The sequence below is a fragment of the Phascolarctos cinereus genome, unplaced genomic scaffold (genome assembly GCF_003287225.1).
Source record: "Phascolarctos cinereus isolate Bilbo 61053 unplaced genomic scaffold, phaCin_HiC Scaffold_726;HRSCAF=1367, whole genome shotgun sequence".
NCBI lineage: Eukaryota > Metazoa > Chordata > Mammalia > Diprotodontia > Phascolarctidae > Phascolarctos > Phascolarctos cinereus.
Genome location: NW_027556098.1, coordinates 352,510,826 through 352,525,785, shown reverse-complemented (window position 1 = coordinate 352,525,785; position 14,960 = coordinate 352,510,826). Strand labels below are relative to the sequence as shown.

The 14,960-nt window shown below is 38.4% G+C and overlaps 2 protein-coding genes across 3 annotated transcripts in view; one reads left to right on the top strand and one right to left on the bottom strand.

Annotated features, from left to right (window-relative positions):
• The window catches only part of LOC110200587 (olfactory receptor 52P1-like), a 46,949-nt gene extending 40,101 nt beyond the window's left edge, over positions 1 to 6,848 (bottom strand). The window contains exon 1 of one of the 2 annotated variants that reach the window (XM_078156999.1): positions 6,760 to 6,848. The gene's annotated coding sequence lies outside the window, so the exon portion shown is untranslated. The remainder of the gene's footprint in view (positions 1 to 6,759) is intronic. The other variant, XM_078157000.1, reaches the window with a different exon arrangement.
• Positions 1 to 14,960, top strand: part of LOC110200585 (NACHT, LRR and PYD domains-containing protein 1) — a 35,454-nt gene that overhangs the window by 6,446 nt on the left and 14,048 nt on the right. The window contains exons 3-6 of the mRNA XM_020975950.2: positions 2,436 to 4,065; positions 6,803 to 6,973; positions 13,309 to 13,380; positions 14,150 to 14,235. Coding sequence (XP_020831609.1) covers positions 2,436 to 4,065; positions 6,803 to 6,973; positions 13,309 to 13,380; positions 14,150 to 14,235 — 1,959 coding nt within the window. The remainder of the gene's footprint in view (positions 1 to 2,435; positions 4,066 to 6,802; positions 6,974 to 13,308; positions 13,381 to 14,149; positions 14,236 to 14,960) is intronic.

The window sequence follows — 14,960 nt, the reverse complement described above, 5'->3', positions numbered from 1 at the left end:
TCTCCTATCCATGCCCTCATATAGTAGCCAAATTGATATTCCTAAAACACAGATCTTACCATGTCACTTTCCTATGCAAAAATTTGCAATAGCTCCTTATTGTTTTTAGTATAAAATATAAAGGCTAGACATTTAGCCAATTCTACAACATGATCCCATTTACCCTTACAGTCTTATTTTATATTATTCCCCTTCATGAACTCTCTACTCTATTCAGACCTATTAGCCATTTTCTGTGCATGGTATTTCATCTTCCACATCCATGCTTTTGCACAGGTGATCTTCTATGTTTACCTCTCAGAATTCCTAGTTTTCTCAAAAGTATAGTTCTGGTGGCAATTCCTACTGAGGTCATTCCTGATGTACTCAGCTAGTGCATTTCTTCTTTGTTATACTTTGAACTTATATATATGTGTTCCCATGAAGCTCAAAGATAGCTAAAATATGTTTTTTTTTCTTTTTGTATCCCCATGACCACTACCTTGCACACAGTAAGTGCTTAGTAAGTCTTTATTGAATTAATTTGAATTGAAATTAGTATGTCTATATCCTCTACCGGCCCGTAGATTCCTTGAAGGTAGGTCTTTACATCTCCATTCATTATCAGATTATTGCTTGCTCTCTTATAATTGCCAATATTTCTATGGAGCAACTCAAATAATGATTAGTGTGACTCGCCATAAATACTATCATACGTATAAAGCAGATAAAATTGCTACATTTGAGATCTTTGTTTTAGAATCATATGGTACCCATACTGAAGTATGGACTAGCCTTCTGATTACACTTCCTTTTTCTAAAGTTAGATGCCTTTCCATATTCCTTGCTTTGGTTATCTTAGTTCTTTCTACTATGTGTTACCCCAGATTAAGTGGATTTCCTGGAATTCCTGCCAAACTTTCTTTAGAAAGAGCTTCTTTCTTCCCAGACCTGTTACCTGTACTATCTAGCGTATATGTGAACCCCATAGTGACTGGGGGAGGTATAGTTATTAGAATAGGAAGGCTTCCTATACTTGGGAATGGCCAAGGGAACTCTCAAAGTAGGAGAGAAATAAAAATTGGGGCTACTGGGAGGGGTTTCTGGAGTCATATGAGGAGATTCTGAGCACCTGAGTATCATGTGGACTTTGAGTATTCACCTTTTCCTAAAGGTTCTATTTCTTGGGGAGGAATAGGTTTACTCTAATATATGTATTCAACATTTCCAATGAGAAAGTGAAGCAATGGTCACCTTCACCTTCATTAAGCCTTTATGAAAGTACAGATTAGCTGACTACTTGGAATAGAATTCATGCTTTAGGTTCAAATTGAACTAAATTATCTCTGAGGTCTCTTTCAACTCTATGATTCAACTCTAATAACACTGATTCAAGTAGTCTGCACAGTCCCACATATACAGGTATTCTTTCCTGGTGACCTATCACTTCTATTCCTTCTATTCTCTGGCTTGTTGTTGGCAATTCAGAGCCTGTTTTCCCTGGCACTGGCAATTCAGAACGTTGTAGCACTGGTGCTTCCAGGTTGCAGCCCCTTGGCAGACTTTTGTTCCTAAAGGGCTATGGCTAAATTGGCTGTCAAGTCCTAAGCAAAGGAGCAAGGGTCTCTATGCCATTGGAAACAGGAAGGGGGGACAAGAGTATAGTGGTGGGTTCTCATGAAAGACTGTATCATATTCTTGGGTCTGCTAGTGCAGCCTTTCTGCTAGTAGCATGGGAGGTAGGGGAGAAGCACTCAGTGAGCTTACAGACAACTAATGTTAGGTCCTGTTTTTATAACTTTCTGTTGGATTCTGGGCATCCTAAACAATAGACACAGCTGAACTTGCTTTATCTTTGGCACATTTTTTGCTTTGTTTTGTAGAGGTCTGAAAGGTTATACGAATTAGAGAAAGTGTCTGGTCTGTACTTTTGTTGTTCACATGACCCACAACAGTGAGAACTCTAGGTTATGCATGCCCAATTATTTTTTTTTTCAAGTGGATACAACTGAGCCTTAGGTTTTAAGTATCCCTCACATTCCCATATAGCTTTTCACTACCCAAACAGGAAAACCTAAAGGCAACCAAGATAGCTCTCTGAGCACCTTTCTCCACCAAACTATTGGGAACTTTTTAAGATTCCTTGTATTGGGAAAAGAAATAGTGTATCTACAATATTTGAGGAGACAGAAGGGGCCTTTACCTCATTAGTGTTAGCCAAGATTTGTCAGTATCCCTGTGGCCTCAGGGACAATTATTGGTTTCTCTAAAAGTTATTTGGAAAACTTTCTGGGGCTCAGACATGGAGATCTGAGATTGATAATGAAATATATATTTAAGGCCACTGAGGACTTAAGTCCAGGCACATACTTTTACTCTAAGGACTCTAGAGATGGCCCAATTAGAGATAGAGACCGATTAACTTGTATTTTTCATGTTTTTTCTCACTGTCATAGGTAACAGAAGAAAATATATAAACAGAATGAGAGAGAAATTCAGTCTTACTTGGGATGGTAGCTCTTGTCTCAAAAACCTTGGAGACTTACACAAGGAATTCACACCTCTTCTGCTTCTGTGTAAATCCAGAGAACCAGAGAATATACCCATGGAAAATAAACATAACTCAGTCATGACAAAACAAGCACACATCATTGACATAACAGCATTATTTGGGCCTGATAAGAAACATGTTCCACAGACTGTTGTGCTACATGGTGCTCCTGGAATTGGGAAAACAATACTGACAAGAAAGATAATGCTAGACTGGGCACAGGGAGACCTCTTTCAGGACAGGTTTCAAAATGTTTTTTACCTGAACTGCAGAACACTAAACCTTATGTTAGAAATGAGTTTAGCTGATCTGATTTCCAAAGATTGGCCAGACTTCCAAGTACCCATAGAGGCAATTATGTCCAAGCCAAAAGCACTCCTTTTCATTATTGATGGTTTTGAGGAACTGAAGTGGCCCTTTGAGGAACCTAAATCTGAACTATGTCACCACTGGGAGGAAAAGCATCCAGTGCCTATACTCCTGGGCAGTTTACTAAGGAAAACAATATTTCCCAAGTCATCCTTACTGATCACTACACGGCCCTCAGCTATGGGAATGCTGAAGTTCTTACCAGACAATCCACACTGTGTAGAGATCCTGGGATTTACTGAAGCTAATATTGAGACATATATCTCTAAGTTTTTCAAAACTGAAGCTAAGGTGCTAAAAGCCCTCAGTGTGATAAAAGCCAATGATTCTCTGCTGAATATGTGTTCTGTCCCCCTGGAGTGCTGGATTGTCTGCACTTGCCTGAAACAGCACATGGAAAGAGAAGAGCCCATGTTGATTCCCCAAACCACCACAGCTCTCTATGTGTCTTATCTTTCTTTTGGATTATCTAATGATGGGAGCTATCCAAGTCAGCACCATGACACCCAACTGAAAGGCCTGTGTTCTTTGGCTGCAGAGGAATTCTGGGGTGGGAAGTCCACATTTGATGGAGATGACCTTAAGAGACATGGGTTAGATGTATCTGATGACTCTGCTTTCCTGGGCATGTACATTCTTGAGAAAAAGAATGACTATAAAAACTGCTACAGTTTCATTCACAGGAGATTCCTGGAATTTTTTGCTGCCATGTTCTATGTGCTGGAGGAAGAGAAGGAAAGAAGAGATGATCCTATCTTTGGGAGGGATATAAAAGAGCTACTGAAACAGTATAGAGAATATGGCACAGAGGTTTCCATAGTGCGTTTCCTTTTTGGCCTCCTGAATGAAAAGACTGTGAGAGAGCTGGAGAGAAATTTCATCTGCCCAATGTCAGAAAGAGTGAAGGCAGAATTACTACAATGGATGATCGTAGAAAGCAATACACAGAGGACTATGAATCCTCTATTGTACTCAGATCCTTTGAAAATGTTTCACTGTTTATACGAGATTCAGAAGGAGGCACTGGTGAAGCAGGCAATGGAATATTTCCCAAGAATAAGATTATCTCTTCACACCCAGAAGGATGTCCTTGTCTCTATATTCTGCATTAAGTTATGCTGTAGTGTGGAGAGAATGTGGTTGCATGTCAGTCAAACTTTGGCTCTGTAAGTGTCTACATGTATTTATCTTTTTCAATTCCAAGAATATAATTTGGCTAGCTAGTTCGTGTTCCCTAAGACTCTAAGGCATGTGTTTTGAAAGTGCTTAGGTGTCTACCTTGATCCCTACCCTCAAAAGCAGGTATTGGTCACTAGGTTTTAAGTTTCAGAAAGCTTCATTGTATGCCAAATACTTTCCTCAGTGGATGAATATGCATTTATTAAGCACCTAGTATGTTTCAGGCATTGTCCTAAGCACTGCTGAAAAAACTGAAACAATCCCAGCCCTCAAGAAGCTTACACTCCAGCCAGAGGAGCTGTGTATGTATAAAAGTATATGTAAAATCTAGAAGAGATAATTGGATGGGAGAGTTACTAGTAATTGGATATTGAGGAAAAACCTCATTGTTTTGTAGAGGATGGAATTTTAGCTGAACTTCAAAGGAAATTGAGGATTTTAGGATGTGGAGGTGAGGAGAAAGTACATTTTCTGGCATGGAGAACAGTGTACCTTCTACTAATGACACCAGGCCCATGTGTAGCTATCTCTGTACCTTAGCAGGAAGTCACCTCCATTTTATGTCCGTTTTTCCCATAGTTAAAAATGAAGATCTTTTCTCATGGTATCACCATTGGATCTTCATCCTTGTTCCTTGGAGGAAAAAAGCTGCTTCCTCTTGAGTGGTCAAGGTGCACTTTCTTTAGCAAGAATTTCAAATCTACTTTGTAGCTCCAAAGGCTCAGTAATCCTTCTTCCCCTCTACTTGTGCTTTCTTGGAATCTCTCCATTTTCTTCTTGAAAAATTTCCTCTATCTTTCCAAGAAATACTTCCTTTTCCCCAGCAGGGATTTCTCTGTGTGTGTGTGTGTGTGTGCGCGTGCGTGCAAGCGTGTGCGCATATCTACACACACATACATGTGTATTTTTGCATATGTACATATACATACATATAAGTGTGTGTATGTATTGTTTTTGTTGCTCCGATGTGTCCAACTCTTTGAGACCTTTTCTTGACAAAGATGCTGGAGTGGTTTGCCATTTCCTTCTCCAGTAGATCACCTTTTGTCAGGCAAATAGATATTAAATGACTTGCCCAGGGTCCAATAGCTAGGAAGTGTTTGAGGCTGGTTTGACCTCAGATTTTCCTAATTCCAAGTCTAGTGCTCTATCCACTCAACCACCAGCTGCCTCATGTGTGCAGGTTGTTGTTCAGTCATTTCAGTTGTGCCCGACTTCGTGACCCCATTTGGGGCTCTCCTGGCAAAGGTACTGGAGTGGGCTGGGATTGTTTCAGTTTTTTCAGCAGTGCCGAGGAGTTTGCAATTACTTCTCCAGACCCTTTTACAGATAAGGAAACTGAGGCAAACAGGGTTAAGTGACTTGCCCAGGGTCACAGCTAGTAAGTGTCTGAGGCCAGATTTGAACTCGGGTCCTCCTGACTCCAGGCCCAGCACTTTATCTACTGTACTACTTGGGTACTCCTATGTGTATGTATATATACACATAAAATATATAAATATATGTTTATAATATATAAAATATAATATATACACATATACACATGTACATATAGTCTCCAGTTCTTACTGATCCCCACTCTTACTTCCATATTCAGATTTTATTCACCTATGTTTCATACCTCAGTTAGCAGCCTCCAGGGCAGAGTTATTTACTTAGCCTTTGGCCCATCTTCCCTTCCCTGGAGGAAGCTAATTACTGAATTAACTTCTGCCTTTCCTTTTGTGGAGGAAAGACAGCTCTGACTTGCCCTAGGGCCAAGAAAATTATGATGACATTGGACAATGCTGTGTTTTATTTATTTTTCATTGAGATGTTAATGTCTAGGCAACTAAGTATGATGGCTTCTTTTACTAATTTATTAATATGTTAGCAGCCTGTTTGTTGTTCATAACCAAAATAAGACAAGAACACTTGCTCTCACCTTGGATAGACGATACAAGAGGTACTTTCCTTAGGACTCAGATCAAAAGTCACCTACCACACGGGGCCTTTTCTGATTCTTGCCCTAACACCCCCTCCTCCCAAGTTACTAGAGGTTTATCATTTTGTATTTGATTTGAATCTATTCATATTATCCCCTACCTCCCATTGGAACGTAAACTCTTTAAGGGCAGGGAATGTTTGCCTTTTGCCTTTGTTTTTCCAATGCTCTTGTGCAGTGCCTGGTCCATAATAAGCATATAATAAAAGTTGATTGGTTGACTCAAAACCTTCCCCATTAGTCTACTCTACATAAGATATTTTTAATTTTTTTAACATTTGCTCCTCACTCATGTTTCCCAACCTGGAAATAATACATTTTGCTCCTGAATATCGGGCAGATACTCGTTGGAGGATTTTTGGGAAGACAGAGAAGAGAAGGTATGGATGGAATGGTTATAATATGCATAAATGGAGGAAATGCCCTCTGACTAACTAATCTTTTCAGTGTTAATCCTTCCTTTTGTAGGAGTAGAGTCCCATGCGAATCTATCTTTGAAGTAATTTATAATATTTCACTTGCTTAGTCCCAAATTCACCCTCTGGCTACCTATGCAATTTGCTTCACTCTAAGGCCAAATCCTTTCTTGATGAGACTTGTGGAAAGAAGTATAGTCTAAATATGTCTGTGCCCAATGAAAAAGGCAGCAAGTTTTTCTATGGGTTCAGGTCATTCCCCCAGGACACTATGGACTTACCTGAGGACAGTAATGATCATTTCTTTTGTGTGTCCTCTTTCAGGATGTACAGTTCTCCTCTCATCCTCAGTCAATGGCAGGAGCTTATCTCCATACTCAGCAATAAGCAAAGCCTGAAGGAACTGGAAATAAGTGGCAGTTTCCTAGATGACAGATCAATGAAGATACTTTATAAGGAGCTAAGACACCCTAACTGTAAACTGCAGACCCTGAGGTGAGTCTACCTTTTGCTAAGGAAAAAAAAAAACTCATATGGTATTAGAATAGAAGCATTTAATGGGCAGAGTGGGGAGGAGAAACAATATGAAGTCTAAAACTGAGTGCCTCTGGTAGTGTGATATCATCAGTTTCTCCCAAGAACCATCCCAATAAGGCGAGCTGGGTCATATGTTCATATGTAAGGACTTCTTTTGGGCTCCTTGCCTCTATATTCTCCGAGTTTAATCCAAACTGCACCATGTTAGTAGACTAATCTTCCTGAGATATCATTTTCATGTCTAATTCTCATTAAAAAACAGTTCATGGTTCCCATGGCCTAAAGAACTCCTTAGTCTGCCATTAAAACATCTTAAATTCTGGCTCTATTCTCCCTTTCCAGACTCATCTCCTATACTTCCCTAGTATGAGCCTTTAATGCCACCTAAAAATCATTTGACCCATTTTGCATTTCTGAGCTCCAATAGCTTCAATCTCTCTCTCTCCCCTCAGTAAAAGTAAGGTGTGTATGTATTTATACATACGCATATGTATACATATGTATACATATGTGTATATGCATGTATGTATATATATATATGTGTACACACATATATATATAGGCTCAGCAGTGATCAAATATTTATTAAGTGGCTACTATGTGCTGGGCAGTGCTGGGGATACAAACAAAGGCAAAAGATAGTCTCTGCTCTCAATTCATTGACCTGCTCTTTCTCTATTTTATTGATATAAGCATTTAGAGATATAAGCCTTCCTCTGATTACTGTTCTTGCTGCATCCCATAAATTTTGGTATATTGTGTCGTTATTATAACTATCTTTAACAAAAAAATTTATTGTTTCTATGACTTGTTCTTTGATCCACTTGATTTTTCATCTGTTTCCATGGTCCTTTATTAAATGCCATTTTTATTGCATTATGATCTAAAAAGGATACAGTTGATATTTATGCTTTTTTGCATTTAACTATAAAGTTTTTATGTCCTAATGTATGGTCAGTTTTTGTAATGGTGCAATGTACCACTGAGAAAAAGATATATGTCTTTCTATTTCCATTCAATTTTCTCTAGATGTCTATCATATCTAGCCTGTTTTGACTTCTTTCTTACTTATCTTTTAGTTAAATTTATCTAATTCTGAGAGGGGAAGGATGAAGGCCTCCACTATTATAGTATTACTATTCATTTTCACCTGTAATTCATTTACCTTTTCCTTTAAAAATTTGGATGCTATAGCATTTTGTGTATATGTTTAGTACTGATTTAATTTCATTATCCATAGTATCTTTTAACATAATATAGTTTCCTTATTTATCTCTTCTAATTAAATCTCTTTTAGCTTTAACTTTGTCTGAGATCATGATCGCTACCTGTTTGTTTTGTTTTGTTTTTGCTTCAGCTGAAGTAGAAATTCTGCTCCAACCTTTTATTTTTACTTTATATGTGTCTCTCATTTTTAAATATGTTTCTTGTAAACAATATATTGTTGGGTTCTGGGTTTTGATCCATTCTGAGGATTTCCATTTTATGAGTGAGTACATCCCATTCACATCCTTTCATCATCTTTTTTTTTTTTAATTTTTATTTAAAATTTTTTTTTCCATATGCTTTTGAGTTGAAAATTTTTTCTCCCTTTTTCTCCCCCCCCCACCCTCCCCAAGACGGCCCACAATCTGACATAGGCTTTACATTTACATACCCATTAAACATATTTTCACATTAGTGAAGTTATAAGTAAAAATTAAAACCAATAGGAGGAACCATCAGAAAGATGAAACCAAACTCAACAGAAGGTAAAAATAAGTGAGAGCGATTCGACTTCCATAGTTCTCTCTTTGGATGTGGACAGCATTTTCCATGGCCGAGGCCTCTGGAGATGTCTTAGATCCTCGTAATGCTGAGAAGGGTTCAGTTTAACATTCTTAGTCACTGCAAACGTGGCTGCTATTGTATACAAAGTCCTCTTGGTTCTGCTCACTTCACTCAGCATCAGACCATATAAGTCTTCCCAGGTTTTTCTGAAGTCAGCCTGTTCATCATTTCTTATAGCACAATAGTATTCCATTACATTCATATACCACAACTTGCTCAGCCATTCCCCAATTGATGGGCATCCTCTCAATTTCCAATTCTTTGCCACCACAAAAAGAGCTGCTATGAATATTTTTGTACATGTGGGTCCTTTTCCCATTTGTTTGATCTCTTGGGATATAGCCCTAGAAGTGCTATTGCTGGATCAAAGGGTATGCACATTTTTGTAGCCCTTTGGGCATAGTTCCAAATTGTTCTCCAAAATGGTTGGATCATTTCACAACTCCACCAACAATGTATTAGTGTTCCAATTTTCCCACATCCTCTCCAACATTTATCATTTTCCTGTTTTGTCATGTTGGCCAATCTGATAGGTGTGATGTGGTACCTCAGAGTTGTTTTGATTTGCATTTCTCTAATCAATAACGATTTAGAGCATTTTTTCATATGACTATAGATGGCTTTAATTTCTTCATCTGAGAACTGCCTGTTCATATCCTTTGACCATTTATCAATTGGGGAATGGCTTGTGTTCTTATAAATTTGTCTTAATAATCTATATATTTTAGAAATGAGGCCTTTATCAGAGGGACTGGTTGTAAAAATTCTTTCCCAGTTTTCTACCTTCTTTCTAATCTTAGTTGCATTGGCTTTGTTTGTGCAAAAACTTTTCAATTTAATGTCATCAAAATTATCCCTTTTGCTTTTCATAATGTTCTCTATCTCCTGTTTGGTCATGAATTCTTCTGTTCTCCATAGATCTGACAGGTAAACTACTCCTTGTTCTCCCAGTTTACTTATGGTATCCCTTTCATCACTTCTTATAGCACATTAGTATTCCCTCACATTTATATACTATAACTTGTTTAGCCATTCCTTAATTGATAGGCACTCCCTAAATTCCAATTATTTGCCACCTCCAAAAGGGCTACTATAAATATTTTTATACATCCTTATTTAGAGTTTGTTTTGCTTAGGACTACTCCTATTCTTAGCCTACTCTCCCTATTATTTACTTCCTTTCCCTTCTTCTCATTCTTTCCATCTCCCTGGTAAAGGAGACACATTTTTTTACCCAACACCATATGCCTGTACATATATGTCTGTATTTTTTCATCATTTTACCAGTTCAAATGAGAATGAGGTTGAAGAAATCAGCTGTTTACCCCTAACCCCATTCTCTTTATTTGTACAAACGTACTTGCACACCTTGATTATATGAGATCATTTTCCCCATCCTTCCTCTCCCCTTCCCTCTCTAGTGTATTTTTCTTTCCCATTTCCATTCTTCTTTTAAGATCATCAAAACATAACAGAACCATTCCCAGGCCTGCTGCCTAATCAGAATTCCTCTTTGAGTCCCTGATTGTTAGAAGGTTCTGAGATGACACATGTATCACGTCCTCATAATAAAATGTAGAGCGTAGATCCCTGATTTGTTCCTTATGGTTTCTTGATCATGTCTACTTTTTTGAGTTTTTCTTGACTCTTGTTTGCATTTCAAAGTTTCTACTCAGAGCTAGTCTTTTTTTAAAGTTCTCTATTTCATTATTCTTTTTTTCTCTATAGGTTTATATTAGGTTTTGCTGGATATGTTATTCTTGGTCATAGACCTATATTGTTTGTCTTCTGGATTATCACATCCCAAACTCTCTGCTCTTTTATATTACTTGATACTAAATTGTATATGATTCTGACTGGTTTCTCAGTACTTGAATTTTTTCTTGCTGGCTGCTCTGTTATTTTTTTTTCCCTTTGATCTCGATGCTTTAAATTTTGGCTATGATTTTCTGAGAGCTTTAATTTTGAGATTTCTGTCAGGAGGTGATGGGTGGATTCTTTCTATTTCTATCTTTGCACTCCAATTCTAAGATATCTGGGCAGTTTCTTTTGTGATTTCTTGAAATATAACATCCATTTTTTTGGTCATGGCTTTCTGGTAGTCCAATGATTTTTATATTATCTCTCCTCAATATGTTTTCCAGGTCATTGTTTTTGCTATGAGATACATTTTCTCCTATTCTTCAATTTTTCAAACTTTGTTTTTAATATTTCTTGTTGTCTCAGGAGTTATTGCCTTCTCTATGGACTATTCTAGTTTTCAGGGAGTTTGTTGCTTGAGTAAAGTTCTGTGATTGTTGTGCTAAGCTGTCAATTACCTTTCTAATTCTTTCTTCCTTAGCCCTGACTTCTTTTCTAGTATTTTCCTCTAGCATTTTAATTTCATTAAAAAAGTAATTCTTAAAAAAACCTTGCTCTATCCCTTCCTGGAATTCTAGTTGAACTCAAGTCTAAACCGTGTTTCGCTTTGAGGCTTTGCCTACAAATGTTTGGAATCATTCTCTTCTGGGTTTGTGTCTTAAATGTCCCTGTTATTACAATAGCTATTTACAATGTGATTGTTTTTGTTTGTTTATTCTTCCACCCTGACTTCAGAACTGATATTAAGGCTATGCTCTGAGTACTTCTGGAGTAATTATCCGGGTTGGTAATGCTCTGCTTTCTTGGATGTCACTGAATGTTAAGTTATTCTAGCACCTCAGGGATAGCTAAAGTTGTGGACCTCCAAACTTTCAGTGATTCCACAGTTGTCTGATCCAAGGCAAAATCTAATCATTACTCCCATGTCTGAGTTCTGCAAGTTCATGATCTGGAGCTGGTTAAAAGCAATATACTTTTGTGCTTGTCTTAGTTGGAATTCCAATAAACTTCTGCTGCACTCAGCTACAGTCAGCCAGCTGGAAAACTTTGTTAGTTCAGAGTGACATTACTGTGGACTCCCCTTTTGTCTGAAATTCGGGTATTATAATATTCTACTGCAGGCTTCAGAATGAGCTGAAGATAGAACTGAGGCCCTGCTCCACTCCTGGGGTCAGAACCACACAGTTGCTCTTTGCTTCAGAACTCCCTCTTTGTTCAGTACACAACCTAGGGCCATGAAACCCCCTTATTCTTATTTCACTCTTATGTGCAAGTTCCCTCCTCAGTCAGCTGTAGATTTATAACACCGAACCGGGTATTAAACAACAAAGCTGCCAGCTGATATCTATTCCTGCACACTGCACAGCACTGGGTTCCCCTGTACTGCATTTAGAGCCTCTTCTTGCCCTGGTGCACAGCCTCTCCCTGCACTGGAATGTTCTACATGGTCATTTCTAGCTAGATCTCCACATTCAGTGTCTCCCCAGCCCCCTATATTCAATCTTCTGCTAAATCCTACCCATTCTACCTTTGAAACATCTCTCATATATGCTCCTTCTCTCCTCTGATACAGCTGGTATCTTAGTGTAGGCCTTTATCACCTCACCACTGAACTACTGCAATAGCCTTTTGATTGGTCTCTTTCTTAAATTTCTCCTTATTCTAGTCCACCCCTCCACTTAGCTGGCAAAGTGATCTTCCTAAAACGCATGTCTGTCCATGTCACTCCCTCCACATATACCTGCTCATTAGACGTCAATGACTCCACATTATCTCAAGAATCAAATATAAAATCCTCTATGTGGCTTTTTAAACCCATTAAAACCTGGTCCCTTCCTACCTTTCCAATCTTATTACATTTTACTCTTTTTCACATACTGTATGATCTAGCAACGCTGATCCCCTTGCTGCTTCTCACAGAAGACACTCCATCTCTTCATTCCACATCTTCACTGGCCGTTTCCCTTGCCCAGAATTCTCTCCCTGCTTACCTCTCTCCTGACTTCCCTTAAGTCTCAGCTAAAATCCTACCTTTCACAAGAAGATTTCCTTGGTCCCCATCAATACTAGTGCCTTTCCTCCAAGATTACCTCCGATTTACCCTGTATATATACATATCTGTATGTACGTAATTGTTTCCATATTGTCTCCCTATTAGAAATTAAGAAACTTGAAGGCAGCAACCATTTTTGCCTTTCTTCCTATCACCAGGTTTAGCATAGCTCCTGGCACAATAAGTACTTGTTGACTAGACTTTACTTGAAAAATTTCAACCTTCTCTTGGCTAAAACAAGAGAGAGATTTTTACACTTGGACTAGGCAAGAGAGTATCATAGTTCCTGCCCTAATAGGCATTTTGTCAGTTTCCTAAATAGAAAGGATGGAGCTGGGGTTATGAAAGAGCTAAAAAACCAAGAGAGGAGTAGTGGAGGAGATAAATGTGATCATTGGTTCATTTACGTCTGAGATTTTCCCTTCTTTTTCCCTGACCCCTCCCCCCACCCCAAGGGACTACGTGGTGTAGCAGCCTCCAAAATTGATGAGTGAGAGAATCCCACTGGAATCAGAACAGGGAGAATATGATTTCTTTCCTATTTCTACAGGCTCCCTCTCGCTGAATTAAGCAAAGACATGAAAAAAGAGCTTGAAGCCCTGCTGAAGATAAAGCCTTCCATGTAAGTTCCTCACGTGTGATATTTGTGTCAGATGCTTATCTCCTAGAAAATACTAATATCTAGTCTTTTAGGGTTACACCAACATGTTTAAATGTATTGACATACATCATACACAAGCATGTGATCACAATTCAATTCAACAAATGTTTTTTAGCCTAAGCACTGCTCTAAATTGCTGGCACAGTGCTTGGCACAGAGTAGACACTTAATAAATGTTCACTGATGACCTGGGAGTACAAAGATAAGCAGTGAGCATGCACATGCATGCATGCACACGCGCACACACACACACACACACACACACACACACACACACACTCCCATGCTTTGCTTCACTGTCTACGAAAGTTAGGTGAAATGGTGTACAGCGTTGGACTTTGAGTTAGGAAGACCTGAATTTGAATCCTGCCTCAAAACTTATTATCCGTGTGCTACTACGTAAATCATTTAGACTCTCAATGCCTCCATTTTCTCATCTGTAAATCAATGGCTTCTAAAAATCCTTTCAGCTCTAAATCTATGGTCCTTTGATTCTTTAAACATGCTCTCTCTTGTACTAAAGTACAAGTGTTTCAAGGGAAGCTTGTCTCAAAAGACATTCCTAATGCCAACACAAGCAGTTAGGGTTAGGGTTAGGGTTCTTGACATGAGAAAGCACATGAGAGCTCCAGGGCCAGTGTCTATGTCCAAACACTAGGATATTCTCTTTTCTTACCTCCATCAACAACAACAAAAAAATGTCAACTCTGATTGCCTATTATCTTTATAGAAAAAATATAGAGACAATTCCTGATGTTGACATGAAAAAAGAGAAACGTCATAATTCTCCACAGGAGCATCAGAGGTCCAGAACAGGTAATGAGAAACCTAAGTATTATTAAACTTATCTTAAGCTATCGCGAGAGCTTCCTAAGACTTTTTTCTACTCTCTCTTACCATACTCATAGTTCCAGATTAATCTTCCTCATTCTCAACTCTAATATTGTCACTATCTTGCCACTTTCACTGATGAATAAAACTCAAAATCCTTAGCCTTACACAAAGGCTCTTCAACAATCTATCCCTATCCTATCTTTTCAGCATTATTTCTTAATGCTTTGCTACATAAACCTTCTGGTTCAAAAAATTTCTCTATTCACTGTCTATAAGGTGATAGTTCTGATCGCACAGTGGTAGAACACTGTGCCTGAGTTCAAATCCAGCCTAAGATATTTACTAGCGATGTGACCTTGGGCAAATCACTTAACCTCTATTTGTCTCAGTTTCCTTAACTATAAAATGGGAATAATAATAGCACCTTCCTCCCAAGGTTCTGTGAGGATCAAATGAGATAATATATGTAAAGATCTTAGCATAGTGTGCAGCACGTAATAGGTGGTTTTTGTTTGTTTCTGGGTTGTTTTTTTTTTTTTGGCTAGGCAATGGGGTTAAGTGACTTGCCCAGGGTCACACAGCTAGTAAGTGTCAAGTATCTGAGGCCGGATTTGAACTCAGGTCCTCCTGACTCCAAGCTCTATCCACTGCGCCACCTCGCTGCTCCACATAATAGGTGTTTAATAAATACTTGTTGCCTTCCTTCC